We start from the raw sequence: 15,997 nt of genomic DNA, 5'->3' as shown, positions 1-15,997 counted from the left end.
AATTTAGGGTAAAATTTCAGGTTGTGGTGGAGTTAAAGGACAGGACTGGGTTAGGTTTTGGGTTGGGGTAGTGTTGATTTAGGCCAGGGGTGTCAAACTCATTTCACATTGTGGGCCGCATACGGCCTCGGTAGATGTCAAGTGGGCCGGACCATTAAAATTATACCATACTCTGCGATAAATAATCAGTATATCATGTCTTTCCTTTGTTTTGGTAGAAAGAAGCACAAGAACATTAGGAAAATGTTGAAATTTAATGAACATATCTTTTACAAAACATTTGACAAAATGACTTGACTCTCTGTTTCAATTGGGTGTCTAAATCTGCTGATAGGTCCGAAATCCTCTCTGGTATTGTATTCCTGGTCAGGCTAATATTGGCAAAAGCTTGTCGCTTCTCGGGACATACAAGTTCAGCCGACTTCATCATGCATCATTTAACAAAGTCACTGTCGGAATACAGCTTTGATGCTAATGCTATTTCGCTAGCAATTATGTAGCTGTCTGTCTCAGTGACAGACTGAGACTGCTGTTATCTTCTTTTCTGATCAAAACAATTTTGTCTTTTACGCTGATCAAAACAGTGTTCCCCCTAGCGGATGATCCATGAATTGCAGCTTATTAAAAATATTCATTCCATGTCGTTTATGTATTTTTTCACTTTTAAATTGTCCTGCAGGCCTGATCGAACCTCCTTGGGGGCCGGTTTCAGCCCGTGGGCCGTATGTTTCACACCCCTGATTTAAGCTTTGGGTAAAAATTCCGGTTGGGTTTCGGAATTGGGGTTCTGTTGGGGTTGTGGTTAGGGCTCCAGTTGATCTTGGGTCAGGGTTTGCGTAAAGCTGGGGTAGAGTTCAGTGATCGGATTGTTACGGTTATTCACTCTCTGCAATGTATTTTCGTCAAACTCCTTGCGAATTTCTCCCTTGTGACACAATTAAAGGTTTTCTTATCTTATCTTATCTCTCCTCTTGTCACTGTTACAATTGGAACCCGCAGAGGTTATGCAAAGTGTAGTTGCTGATTGCCCAGATATTGTTGTCGTTTTTGTTTTTTGTTTTTTTTGTTTTTTTTTTTTTAATTTGGTGTGGTAACCACATCTCTCCCAAGGGACTGACACATTGTTGGAAGCAGGTGGATGAAGGGAGGGAGCGTCGTTGAAAGCATTGCGGCATGAGCCAATCTGGAAATGCTCGTGTTATGAATGCAGGTCACAATAAGAAATACAAGATGCTGTGATCTATTTATTTCAATGAGAACAGACATACACACCCATGGAAGTCTTTCAACAGGCAAATGAAGTCATGGAAAGAGCCAGAAGAGTGTCCAACATATTGTACCTGCTTGATTCTGCTTTTCCTCCCCTGAGAGTCGCAGGGCACTCAGCTGTCAAAAATGGAGCCAAAATGAATGTCAGCAGGTGTGTGTGTGTGTGTGTGTGTGTGTGTGTGTGTGTGTGTGTGCGTGTGTGTGTGTGTGTGTGTGTGTGTGTGTGTGTGTGTGTGTGTGTGCGCGCGCGTTCCCTCTTAAGGTTATCATAGTTCAAAAACTATAATTAGATGTAAATAGTGGCAAACAAGCAAACGTGATACATTTCGTAAAGCAGGAAGTCAAACATTTGGGAAAGAACACAATAAGTCACCTTTTGTTCAAACATGGCGTCAATAATAGCTACAGGAAATAAGAGAAATAATTAAAAGTAACAACTGTGTTAATTTAATGTTATTTTCTCATTATTGACCATCGGCTTTCAAACAAACATTGCATTGTTGTCAAACTTCCGATAGCTGCAACATCAACAAGTGATAAGAGCTGACAAAATTGATTAAAATACCATTTATTATCGAGCAAGAAACCACTGAAAGCCCATCAGGTAACGACAAAGATGGATTTTTTTTTTTTTTAAAGGTCAGCTAGCATTTCTGTGAATATTTCCGCAAACAAAATACCTCAGCTACATTTCGAATCAGATGCCAACAAACTAACAAGCTGTAAAAATAGATAAACAGATTTAAAATGACATTCCGAACGAGAAGGTCAGCTCGCTTTAGCATCATCAGCGAGAAAGCGAGATATATAGGTTTAAAATCTGTTGCGAGTAACTTCATTCAAAGTTGAGGAATGCTCATCAAACACCTGTTTGGAACATCAAACAGCCTTCATTGGCTGCAAAAGGAGCTTAAATATCTTGTCTTTGTAGTGTATTCGATATAGGTTCACCGTGATTTGCACATCACTGTATTCTATTTTATTTATATCAATATTATTATCCTAACTTCGTTGGAATTGGGTTGCATCTGAAGCTAACCGGCTAGCTAGATAGTGAATCATTTCACGAGCAAGACACCTCGGCATCATCAGCTAACAAGTTAGATGGCTCGCGAGACACATCTTTTTTGTAATCCAGTGTTTTATAAAAAATTATTTTTGCTTGCAGCCTTTAGCATCCGCAAGGTACAAAGCTAACACGCTAACGGGATAGCGTGTCAGCAAACATTACTGTACTGTCTGTAAATCTTTACTCAATTGTGGCATCATCACAATTATGTAATTACTGTACTGTGGAGAGTGTTACAAAAAAATGGACACAGCTAGACTGTGATGTCACCCACTTTCAGAAGAGCCAAGCCTTAAGGGTTACTTTCTTTTTTCTTTTCTTTTTTCTTTTTTTTAAGCGGTGGCCAGCTTTTCTATGACCAACGGCAACTGTATTTTTACAAGTGACATAGATTAAATTTCAACACGCGAATGGATCAGGTGACCAAAATGTCTTTTTTTTCACCTTTCCATGCAGCTTTTTCTGCCTTTCGGCCTAAACCCTCCTGATACATTGCCTAGCCTTCCAGTTGACAATTCCCGACAAATGCAGTTATCAAAGTACGTGTTTCAGACTTGTACTGGGCCCGAATGTCTCAACACTTATTCCACTTCCACACTTGTCAAAGCCGTTTATCTTTGTGTCGAGATGATTACATTTGTGAACGTCAATGCTACTACAGGCCATACTTTACTGTCAAATCTGCATTCTCGAAAATCCGACATCTGGTGACTGGAAACCATTGTGATGAAGGCTTTGATCTATGCAAAGTTTATCTCTGATTCTTCAAGCACAAAGAATAAGGAACAACTGTGCTTTATATATTTAGCACAGTTTATATATGCAGAGATGCATATTTAATTCTTTATTATAACACTTTGCTTTTTAATATCGCATCATTATGAATATAACAATAGGGGGAAAAAAGCTCGAAAGAAAATACTGAAGTGAAAGTCTTACGGTCTGCATTACTTTATTTTTTTTACATTACATTACATTATTTTGACATTTGTATTGTAAATATATATCCCTATACAGTATGTGTGTGTGTATGTATATATATATATATATGTGTGTGTGTGTGTGTGTGTGTGTGTGTACAGTATTTGCATATGCATATCTTTTAAAGATTTTGGGGAAAATCTGTCATCATTATTCATTTGTATTATATGTATGTGTTTATATTTGTGTAGATGCGCTGTTAATATACACACACAGGTCTATATGTCCGCAAACACATACAGTAGAACACTGTATGTGATTTTTACCTTTCTATGGCAACAAAAATGACATTTTTATTATTTATTTTTAATATTTTTCTCCCAGTGGAAGCTACTGTACTATTAGAAATATTAACTGCTCAATTTGTTTCATATTGCTGCTTTGTCTCTAAATGTTTTTTTCATCATTTAATCAACGCTATGGTGAGCGAAATAGCCTGAATTATCCATGTCATGTTGCACTTACGGTACTTTGATAGTTATAATATCAATGAAACATAATTGCAATGTGGTATCTCAAAAAAAAATTCCCCCAATGTCTGTGCAGATTCCCAGTAGCGGTAACCCACAAAGGCTGAATTGAAACAATTGGGTCACACCCCCACCCCCCGACCTCCCTCTTATTTGTTTTTTTTTTTCAAAAATGCTGAAATGATTTGGCAACGATGCTAATAATGATACACAGCTTTGTGCTTATGACCCGAAGCGTGCATCACCGAATCCTATTCAAACTTGCACTCTGAGGTGCCTGTTAAATCCAAGCCAGTGGATTTTTCTGACATAAGAGAGTAAGAAGAGTTTTTCCAGACAACACGACAGGCACTTCCTCCAGGGCAATAAATTCGTCGAGTGATTTTAACACTTGCTAAATTTAAGTATGTAAAAATGACAGTCAATGAGATAAAACAGGTGACTCTGAGCTCTCTTGACGAACCACTCACTCGTAAATACGTCACTGCATTGAAACAAACATGCTTTCAGATTGGTTTATTGCGCTGTTTGCGGAACTCGGACTTGAACTGTCGGCAGCGCTGAATTGTGAAGAATTTTCTGCATCCTTTTCATCAAGTTTTTAAATTTGTTCGGCATGTTTATCATGAGTAGATCGATGAAATGTTAAAGCAGCTTCATGCTGCCCCTGTCAATGCAAAACTTGGTCGGACTGAGCAGCTTGTACGGCAAATGTAATTGCATAACTCATCCAGCATTCATGTAAAATGCTGTTTATGTACACAAAACGGGACGGCAGTGAGTATTTAGACTCTGAGCTGAGCTGTGTTGCACTTTCATTGGCTAATGTGGAAAAAGCCCAGCGGCGGAACGAAGCTCCTATATGTAGAACTAAATCAAATCTGGATCGATAGGGCCCCTGCCTACGTCTCAGGGCAGGCATGGAAATTAACGAAATTTGCAGACCCGATGTGTCATAATGCACATTCATCTGTGAGCCAAGCACATTGATCGCCTCTTACGCAATCCCACATCGAGCGGAACGCTTCTTCTGAGAAAACAACGCAGTCGTTTTCAACGTGTTTTATTGCAAATGAAAGAGACAAAACTGCTTTCGACAACCGTACAACATTAGTGACAAAATATGTTTTATTTTATTTTATTTTTTATAAGTCTGGTTGGTGCAGGCAGGTGAGACAACCCTGATAGGGGGAAGAAGCTGGCAAAAGTGATCCTCCGGTTTCATGGATTTCCCAGGGATCAGTAGCTATAAATAAAAGTGCCGTGAGTTTTATTTGTGGCTTGAATCCAGACATCATTAAGACAAAGCAAGGGGTCCACTGATGACTGCAGCGACGCGTGAAAGGGTTCAATCGAACGTGCACGACACTGACCTCCATATAGACGACACCAACAATTGGCCATCGCAGCCGCCAATCAATGTTAGGATATTGACGTGAGCTACATATGTACATGTTAGGCCTCAGCTAAGAAGACAGTGGTAGCGGTCTGCTGAAACAAACAAAGCGTGGGGAAAATGCACACTGGACTCATGCTCATCAGTTGGGAAGAATAAAAAAAAGTTGACTGCATTTGTGTATCGAGAAATCACGAATAATACGTTTCTGGCTCCAAGAGAAAAAGCGGAAAGTATGTTACTTAGCAGCACTACAGCATCCACATTCCCAGCTCGTTATCGAGGTTTTCCTCTCAAGTCGCTGTTATTGCACATTGGAAGAGACGGAATTCTGTCATGATTCTTCTGCCAAAGAATATTAATATGTTTTTTTTGTTAAAGAAACCGGCTCATTAACAATTTTCACTCTGGCACAAACGGGGCAAAAATAAGTGACTTCCCAAATGTGATGACTGCACATAGGCCTCGATGTGCAGTTCAATCGAATGGATTAAATATTCCAATTTAAGAAAAATAATAAATCTACCAAAGTTAACTGGGATTGGCGACAGCTCACTAGTAAGTGAGCATAATCATGGAAGAAAATGAATGCAAGTATGAGGTGATCATTTGACAGGATTTGCTTTCAAATAGTGGCCTTGTAGTTTTCATTGGTGCAGAGCTGCACTGGACTTGACATACTTTTGGGGTTTCTGGTTCCTTATTTAGCTCTATGAGAGAAACACTACAGTTACTGACCTCTACAACCACAATAATAAACATATTGTGAAATGAATACTTCACTGACAGCCGAATTTTTCATGCCGTTCAAATGCTATGTTTGTACTTTCAAGTAGACCCTGCATATTCATTTTAGCGACAACCTCCTGTTCAAAACGTAGGCCACAAGAGGTGCAGATTGAATTGCATATATATCTGCAAAGCAGGCCCGAAGAACTTGCAGCCCGTGGGCCAAACACGACAATTTTATCTGGTCTCTCAAATACAACCTCAGAGGAAAGATTCAACTCACAAATGCTCGTGATTTCTAATAATAAACATTTGTTTGATCCTATCGTTGAACATGTTCTTAAATATTGTGTCGTCCTCCGGGGACTTTATAAAAACGACGATGGTCCCTGATCGGAAAAAAGGCTCCTCACCAATGCTATAAAGAAAGGAGGGGGGGAAAAGCTACACTAGGTTTGAACTATTGCACTACAGTGTAGACTTAACTTTGCATTCCCATGATTTTTTGGGGTTGTGAAGGGCTTCATAGAGACGGTGAAAACTTTCCAACCATTCTCCATCCTGATTATATCTTAAAGTGCAGTGTTATAATTCCGATTCAGCAGTCAAAGGTCTTGAATCGAAAGGCAAAGAGTCCAGATTCTGTTCAAAGTCTGAGCCCGCGTTGCCGTCTTTGGGCGGGCAATTCTCGGCGTTCCTCGTCGCGCCGTGATCCGCCGCTGCCTCCTCCAATTCCTCCTCCAGCTCGATCTTTACCAGAGCCACCTCATTCTCATAACAAAAAGAGTTCCTGGGGCTGCAGGCGTTGGATGTCTTCTCTGCCAACTCTCTTGCGCTACAGTGCGGCGTGCCGGACACCTCGTAGGTGTTGTCGAAGCGCGAGTAGTCCACTTTGTAGAAGTTCTTGTCTTCGAAGAGCACCGGCTCGAAGCGGTGGCCCCAGAGGATCTCGCTGGCCACGTAGGAGCTGCGGCACTGAGTGGTCATGGCCGTGGCCTCCACCATGCCCTCCAAAATCACCACGATCTCAAACTCGGACATCTCCAGCTTCTGCTTGTTCATCTCGTAGAAGGGGCTGTCCTCATCGATTTCGTGGACGATGGTGATAGGAGACACCAAGAAGATTCTGTCGATGCCGCTGTCGAAGCCAACGTCGATGTCCACCTGGTCCAGAGGGATGAACTCACCTTCCACCGTCGTCCGCGACTTGAGGAGCTGCGCCCTGACGTGAGCCTCCACGAGGTGGCTTTTCCTCAGGTTCCCCACGCGCCACATGAGGCATAGTTTGCCGTCCCTCATCGCCACTGTGGCGTAGTGGCTGAACACCAAAGTTTCATTCCGTTTTTTGGGCTTGGCCATCTTGGCCATGACTGCGCCGATGATGAAGGCATCGATGATGCAACCCACGATGCTTTGGAAGACCACCATGAACACGGCGACGGGACAGTCCTCGGTCACGTAGCGGTAGCCATAGCCGATGGTGGTCTGGGTCTCCACGGAGAACAGGAAGGCAGCCGTGAAGCTGTCCACGTTGGAGACGCACATCTGAGTCTCTGCCTCCAGGTCGCCGTAGGAGAGCGCCACCAGCCAGAAGACCAGACCAAAGAATAACCACGAGAGCAGGAAGGAAAGGCAGAAGATGAGCAGCATCCAACGCCAGCGGATGTCCACACAGGTGGTGAAGATATCCGCCAGGTAGCGCTGGCCCTTCTCGCTCATGTTGATAAAGTGCACGTTGCAGTGGCCGTCTTTGCGCACGAAGCGGCTCTGGCGCTGGTGCTCGGCCTTGTTGACGTCGCCGTTGCCGTAGCCGTTGGGCACGGCGATGTTGGCCAGCTTCATGCCGTCCTCTTCGGAGGACACAATGCTGTAGCGGTGGCTTCGCACGCTCCCCATCCTTTCTGCCTGGGGGGGCTGGGCCGCCTCTGCTTTGGAAAACAGTCTAAGTTTCTGGTGCAAGCGTTGGAGAAACAGTTTCGAATGATCACGGGGCCACGTCAGGAAGAAACAATTCCCGCCGGAGCAGATCCTGACGGCAAAGGGAGGCCTCGGCGGGGATCTTTTGCCAGGGTTGGGGTCACTCCTCTGTGAGGGTTTTTTGGGGCCTCATCGGTGGAGTCGGCTGTGGAAATGAAAGGGAGGGCGAAGCACAGTTTCAAAATCATTGGCAGGAACCAAAGTTAAGATCAAGTGCATGCAGGTGTGTGTTTACCTTCTACCTAAATAATGCACTGCCAACGCGAGCTACAAGATGCTAAGAAGCAGCTCTTGTACTTAAATTGTCGAGACTAGATTTTAAAAAAGAGCCAAGAATTACACTGCTAAAACGAATACCACTTGTTCTTTGTCGGCCAAGGGATTTCTTCTTACCTAGCATTCTTTGCATCAGCGAATTTCGCTAGCTTCAAGCATTTTTCTTTCCCCACTCAGAAAGACAATTTAAATTTTAACGTGCCGCTCAGTGACCAGCTTTGGCGTCCCGCATGAGTTTTCTCTCACCATGTAAGAACTCATCAGTCGTTCGCATCAATAGTTGCGTGGCGCAATGGAAAGTTATTATTTCTAGACCCATTTTCACTATGTCTGCAGTTAGCCAGCTAGCTATGTCAACACCCTGAAAATTCATCTTCCCTGGATGTCACATTTGACAAAACAGCTCAGGGGCGTAATTTTAAATTTCAAGAGGTGATGCTGTTGATTAGCCTGTTGTCCGTCCACCAGCTGAGCGGAACCCCGGAGGCTCGCTGCTAGCTATTATGCCCCACAGCACAACGACCCAGGGGGGACATATATTTTGTATTGTCGCCACTGGAGGAGTTCCAGGGATGTCCAGCTCCGGCACTCGCGGTCCGCCATCCTGCTGATTCAAAGGATCAGCTCATCAGCAAGCTCTGAAGAATCATGAGAACGATCCTCATCACTTGAATCAGGTGTGTTGCAGGAGGTACAGACGGCAAACAGGCAGGACTGCGGCCCTTGGGGACCGCGTTTGGACACCCCTGAATTAGGCGGACCTTGTTTCACAGCTCAGACATGAAGGGATGTGTCCACATAAGGACTTTGTTGGTTGAAGTCTCAGAATTGTTTTAGCGGGCTGTGGGGTCACTCATTATTATTATTATTATTATTATTATTAGTATTATTATTTTGAAGTCTCATTTGTAATACGATCCTTTTTTAAATCATTGAAATTTGGCAGGATATCTAACAACATTCTTCTCTGCGGGCGCATCACATTTAAATGTTTTCATTTGCACTTTTCAGGGACTCTGAAATAAGAAATTCCAAAAGCTGGTAGGATTAGTGGGGCCTTTGTTTACTCGCTGAAAGAAATCTTGTCAAGTCAAATTTCCTAATGTAATAGCAGATGATTTAGCTTAAATGAAATAATATTCATTTCTTTACTTTTTACTTTAGTTTTTTTTTTAGACCAGTTTTTGTGGTGTAAAGATGGTCATCTTGCTTCATGTGATTATCAATTTGCTCGATCTCGTCTGCTGAGATCTGTTCATGTTTATCCAGCGAGCAACGCTGAAACCCACATCTGATTGCCCTCATTTCATTTTACATGCAAGAAAAATTTAAGAAACTAACAAGTGTAAGTTTTGCTGTCTTTACTGGACCGGGGGTATGATAACAAATGCCTAAATGATCCTCGCAGCTATTTAGAGAGGGTGTATCAGTTCCTCTTTTGCGAGCGACAGTAGCCTTGCGTAATATGTAACAGAGCGGCAAAGGGGGTTAAATTAGAAAACGTATTGACTTGGTGTTGCTGGCCTTGACGTTCTATTAGAATTTCACATCCATTGCCTGCAACCAGGCCACAGCCAGCAACTCACTGTGACGAAAGCCCATCGGTGAGGTTTAATTATAATTGTGAAAGCACGAAGGTCGATTCATTAACTTGATGCTTGAATCGGTCCCCTGAAAGTCAGGAAAAGTCATTGGGGATAAAATATGCACGGCCTGCTCCCAAATCCCTCAGCATCATCTTTGTTTTCCTCACCTAACTACGTCAAGACGAGACAGAGCGCACACACGCACACCTTGAGTTGTTTCACAACATTAACATTGTGTTTTTAAATGCAATTGCAACAGTCGATTGAACTCATGTCCGTGGAGCCGAAAGTGTGGACTTTTGTATAGAAAAGTCACAAAGAGGTTGTATTCATCCATGCATTCAAAGACAAACAATGCATTGTTGGAACAAAGTCACATGAAATTGGATGGATACAAGTTAGTGAAAGTTTCTGTCTGAAATGTGCTTTACCTATTCCATCACCTTTGCTGCAGTGACAAAACAGTCAACAGCTGAGGCTGCTTGATGGAAACTGCTTCAAGAAAAGCGGCAATTTTTGGGGCTGGGGGGATTACACAAATCAATAATGATTCGTTGAAGTGTAACACTAACACAAAAAAATAAACATATAATTATCATAGCTGTTTAACCTTTTGCAGTGTTTCACTATTTTTAATGACGATTACCATGTAGATGCAATGTATGATTCGGATTTTCATGATGATGATGATTATTATTATTATTACATTATAGATACATGTTTTACAACCACCACTACTACTTCTCTTACTAATGAAACACTCATCATGATAGATTATTCTTACAAGTAGAACGTGCTCACCTGCTGGCCCTTGCCAAGAAGTGCTGCTTCCTGATTTTTTTTATGTCCCATAAATGCAACACGCGTCAACTCGCTCCGTTTCGTTCTGGCTGGTCCACGGTTGCAGTTATCACCCTCACCGACGCTGCGGTCCGGTGCACCAAATTGTGCCATAACCGTCGAGAGCAAGAGGCTCTTTTGTGGTTCTCTCAAAGAGCGAAGCTGATTAAAACGCGCACGCACATAGACAACGTCCCAGTCTGGCCACGCCTCTCTCGCACTGCTGGCCAATAGGAAGTCGGAGCGACTGTTCAATGCTCAGGGAACTAAAGCATGATTGGGTTGGGTTGTGAGTGCTTTCTATACATACAGTACATTCATATATATATATATATGTGTGTGTGTGTGTATGTGTGTGTGGCCGGTTAGCGTGTCGACCTCAGCGCAGAGGTACAGGGTTCAGCGGGGATGGTTGTTTGTTTCTGTGTGTCCTGCGATTGGCTGGCAACCAGTTCAGGGTGTCCCCCGCCTACTGCCCGAAGACGGCTGGGATAGGCTCCAGCACCCCTCGTGACCCGTGTGAGGATAAAGCGGATCGGAGGATGGATGGATGGATGGATGCATTATTTTAGCTTTTTTTTTTTTTTGATTGATGTGAATGTCTTGGTTAATTTTTAGCTGTGCATGTTCGTAGTAGTATTTACGTTTCGTTGAATAGAATCATTACAGTTGTAGGAGTAGCAATATTTTATTTGCAACATGTTTTATCATTGTTACAGCTTGTTGGACAATCATCATGATATGTAGAAGTATATGTATTGTAACTACTCATTGTGTTTTTCGACTATTATAAATCAGTGATTTTTTAGTGCATTTAAAAATATTTCTCATTTGATGTCTTTCAAAAAATGTACAGTATTACGATTTTATTATCATATAAAAATAATGACCGGTGTAAAAGTGGGTGCTGTCTATGTCCACAAGATGGCAGTGTTTGACCTAATACCGCGGTTTCCGTTGTTTTGCGTTCAAAACTGACCACTTCAATCGTCTCATCAATGGAAAAGAAACAAATAAGACTTGCATTTGGACATTTTATTATGAACATCCTGTGCACAACAAAATAGAATAAACTAAAAAGGCATGTTAAATATATTAACAAATGTGAAGCTCCATCTACAAATGGGTTTGCTGCGTGACCTCCTCCATACAGCGGCGTCCTCTCTTCACCAAAAGGCCAGGTCGAGTCTTTCCCCGGTCAAATTGCTCGGCACACAGCATGGGGGTGGCCACCCACGTGGTCTCGTTAAATAGAGCATAGTCCACCTTGTAATGCTTCTTGCCCACTTTGAGCACCTCCTGGAACTGCTGCGCCCAGCGGATATCCGCAGGCGTATAGGTGGTGCGCGTCTGGTGGAGCATACCGGTGGAGTCGCCCGTGTAGGTGAAAGACACCACAAGCTCAAAGTCCTCCACCAGAAGCTCGTCAGGGCCTATATTGTAGAGTGGGCTCCCTGGGTCGAGCTTATGTACGACTATGGCTGGCGTAGCGAGGGCAAGCTCCCGCTCCTGGATGTCCAGATCCTGGTATGAAATCACCACGGGTTTGTCAGATTGTTTGGAGTGGCGTATAAGCTGCGCCCTGGCAACGCCCTCTAAGATATGATTCCCTCTGAAGTCTCCTAGCCGCCATGACAGACACAGGACGCCATCCCGCTGGTTGACGACTGCGTATCTGCTGAAGCCCACCGTCTGAGCCCTCTTCCGCGCCGACGCCATCTTGGCGATAACGATACCGATGACAATGGTGTCCAGGAGGCAGCTAATGACGTCCTGAATCGTCACCACCACCACAGCTACCATGCAGTTTTCCGTCATCCCCCTGAAGCCATAACCAATGGTTGCCTGCGTCTCCATCGAGAAGAGAAACGCCGAAGTGAAGTCGTAGACGTTTAACACGCAGGGACTGTCCACATCTCCGTCTCCGTGCACATACGCGATCAGCCAGTAGCAAAGACCGAAGAACAGCCAGGAGATGATGTAGGACAGTGAGAAGACCAGGAGCATCACCCTCCAGCGGATCTCCACCAGAGTGGTGAATATGTCCAGCAGGTATGGACTCCACTCCCTGGGGACCCTGTGGAACACCACGTGGAACCTGCCGTCCTTATGCATGAAGCAAAGCTGCCGGCCCTCGTCGTGCCCGCTGCCCACGGTGTGAATGGTGGTAAAGGAAGTGTCGACGATCACCTCGTCAGGCCTCTCGGTGCTCATGGTGACCACCGTTCAGTGCCCTACGAAGACCCACACATAGAGTAGAACGTGAGAGTTTGAGTGGAGGAGAGTGAAGATGAGACCAGTTTTACATGAAAGCATTGGCGGGTCATGTAGTTCAGCCTTCTTTGGGGATTTCGCTGTTGCGGTAAAATGAACCCTGCATGTTCGCAATTTATCATTTGCAAATTCACTTATTGGTAATTTTATTGTTATTGCAGTTGTTCAACCTATCCTCCAACTATCGGGTGAAAAGCTCCCCCACTGACTTTTTTATGCTCAGCCTAAAGCAGTTCTCATTGGTGACACTTTGATCCCAAGTTGGGTGTTGAGAAGCGTGTCTTCGACAAAAGGTGTATATTGTCACCACCTTGTGGCATATCTGGGTGTCAATTAATGTTTCTTTCTTTATTTATATAAAGAAAACATCCAAACTACCGTACAAAAACGTGATATGCATGGCATGAACATCATCTAGAGCAGTTTAGAAAGAAAAAAGAAAAAAAAAAAATATATATATATATATATATATATATATATATACACACACACACACACACACACACACACACACACACACACACACACATATTCTACAGTAAAATGACCCACAAAATAGTTTTTCTAGTCAAAATCAGGTGGAATAAGTTTTGCTCTGACCAACCAAAGCAGACAGAAGTACGATGACGTCATCAATGATGAGTGGTCTGGTCCCGTGACGATGAATTTATGAATTTGAAACAGGAATGGTTCAGGAAACATCAAATGACAAACATCAAATCGAGTTTGTTTCGGGGGTCCAGCACTTCACATGACTGACAACGGCAACACAATGAGGCTGAAGTCTGACTGGTCAAAACAATCTTAACATTCACATGTACTGGAAGCAATTTAACTATGAGAAAAGAAGACAATAGACTGTGGGGAATCGATGAATAAAATGTCATTGACCAAATTCAATTTAGGTTGCCAATGTACAGGCCAGTGTTTCTGACACCGCACAAAAGTGAACCTTTCATGTTCAAGAGAGCAACTGTGCCTCTGGCGAGACTCAAGAACTGACCTTAAGAACAATGACAACCTTTCTCATTAGTTGATTATTGACTAGAACTTACATCGCTATTCTTGCAAAGCACTGCAAAGCATCGATGGCTACTCAATGTAAATTTAAAATAAAGTGGACTGTCAGAACGCAAATATTTTTTTTCACCTGAATGTTCAAGATATGCATCTTATGTCATCCAAGAGCATTAAAACATATTTCTTTTCGTGTTTTAAATAAAATGAATACAGCATACAAGTGCAACGATATCTCCATTGCCAATGATGACAATATAACTGTAAAAACAAAGTCATACTGGGACTCATCAAAACATGCCGCACTTTAACAGTTCTTTTTTTTTTTTTTTTTTTTTTTTTTTATGCACTTGCTGCACATGACAATGATCAGTGTTCAAATGTAACAAAAAAACACTACCTGTTCCTATTTTGATGATGGAAAAGTTCATTGCCTGGAACCCCTTTTCCATTATTTCTTCAGAGAAAAATATGAAACAATTGCAGTGCATTGGCAGCAAACAATTCATGTCAGGTAAAATTCAAATGTATGACATTAAAAAATACAGAAACATTTGGAGAAACAACAAGAAGTGAGGTCGAACATACAGTATAACATAAATGTACACAACACTGTGGAGTGCCCACATTTCAGTCTATTCGAACAACAGATGTACTGCCTTATGTGGCTGTTACATTTTTTTTTGGTCCAATCAGATTTCAGCCTCTGTTGCCGTGTCAATCTAATTTGCCCAAGGCCTTCACAATCAACATTACTGTCACACAACTTTAACATTATGCACATTTTCAACATTCAATTGAACAATTCCTTGTGTACCACACTTGACTACTTTAAGGTTAAATGACAGTGATGGGGCGGCACATGGATTGGCTTGGGGGTCAGTGCCTTGCTCAAGGGCACATCAGTCAACAATTACTGTTATTAATGTTTTTTTTAGTTGTTGGTTTTTTTTTATTTATTTATTTTTTTATTGATGTCAATTATTATCCCGAAACGGCTTCCATCTCGAAATGCTACATCAAAGGTTGAACTTTAACCACGTACACTACGTATCATCACAAACATAAAATGTTCCAGGACACAGAAGTCGGGATATTTCCATCACTTTCCTGCAGTCCATTAAAATCAGTAATCTTGACAGCTGCTCAGATAAGCCATGAGACGTTTGAGTGCTACGTGCCGAGAACTGATCGAAACATTCCTAAAACTGTGTAGTCATTCACATTTTTTTTTTCCATGGTCCAATTGTGTCACCCGGGACCACATCACTGATAAGCCCGAATTTATGATGTGCTCTAACTTGACACCTTTTCATGATATAACTGTTCCCAACATATCTTGAGTAGGTCAGTCATGCAACTGTCATACCATACAAGTGGAAAATGGGAGACAATCAACGAAAAGATCGAGACAATAAAAGTTATTGCTTGACATTAGTATTTTACTTTTCTGCTAATAACTAACTAGAACGAATGTGGCACGAGGATCCAAAGAAACTAATCATGACAACAATCTGAAAAGCCAAATTACAATCCCCCAATAATGATTATATGGATTAAAAATCAAAACTTTTGTGCTTCATTCCAATTCTCCTTCCGGGACAGGACGATCCAGACCTATACAGTAGCTTTTCATGGAGACGGTCACAACTACTCACTAAGTCGCAGTCATGCTTTCGGTGTTCTTTGCAAAGAACGTACAATATATGCCTGTGAGCATTATCTTCCGCCACGACTCACTCCACCATTTGTGTATAGTCATGGAATGACAAAGATGGTTTTTGTGATATGAAAGATATCATGCATGTGTGTTTTAACGTGCCCGGCATTGTTCACGCATCCTTTTTAACCTCATACAGAGACTGTTATGAACGTCAATTAACTTACTTGCGTGGTCCAATGGTGCTTTCCCGGTGTCTAAAAATCATTAGAAGTGTGACCTCGGTGCTTGAGAGTGCGGCGAGTTTGGCTTGATCCTGAGGCAAAGTCCCCTTTTCTACCTTCTGATATTGCTGCCACTACGTCTCTCGGAAGCCTTATTGGAGAATCTGGAAGAATTTATGACCTGTGGAACACTTTAGGAGTTGCTGAGGACAAAAAAACAACACACACA

At 42.5% G+C, this 15,997-nt stretch overlaps 2 protein-coding genes across 2 annotated transcripts; both read right to left on the bottom strand.

Moving 5' to 3' along the window:
- Positions 1-4,836: 4,836 nt before the first annotated feature.
- On the bottom strand, positions 4,837-10,793 carry LOC109532560 (inward rectifier potassium channel 2-like). The gene is made up of 2 exons (XM_019897437.1): positions 10,555-10,793; positions 4,837-8,036 (listed from the first exon to the last, which is right to left on the bottom strand). The coding sequence occupies exon 2, from the start codon at positions 7,808-7,810 to the stop codon at positions 6,500-6,502; it is 1,311 nt and encodes a 436-aa protein (XP_019752996.1). The 5' UTR covers positions 7,811-8,036; positions 10,555-10,793; the 3' UTR covers positions 4,837-6,499.
- An 820-nt stretch (positions 10,794-11,613) lies between these two features.
- LOC109532561 (inward rectifier potassium channel 16-like) lies at positions 11,614-15,991 on the bottom strand. Its single transcript, XM_019897438.1, has 2 exons — positions 15,772-15,991; positions 11,614-12,827 (listed from the first exon to the last, which is right to left on the bottom strand). The coding sequence occupies exon 2, from the start codon at positions 12,805-12,807 to the stop codon at positions 11,710-11,712; it is 1,098 nt and encodes a 365-aa protein (XP_019752997.1). The 5' UTR covers positions 12,808-12,827; positions 15,772-15,991; the 3' UTR covers positions 11,614-11,709.
- Positions 15,992-15,997: the final 6 nt, after the last annotated feature.

This window comes from Hippocampus comes, unplaced genomic scaffold, assembly GCF_001891065.2.
Source record: "Hippocampus comes isolate QL1 unplaced genomic scaffold, H_comes_QL1_v1.1 scaffold238, whole genome shotgun sequence".
NCBI classification, from domain to species: Eukaryota; Metazoa; Chordata; class Actinopteri; order Syngnathiformes; family Syngnathidae; genus Hippocampus; species Hippocampus comes.
Note: the sequence above shows the minus strand (reverse complement) of the source record. Positions and strands in the feature narration are given on the sequence as shown.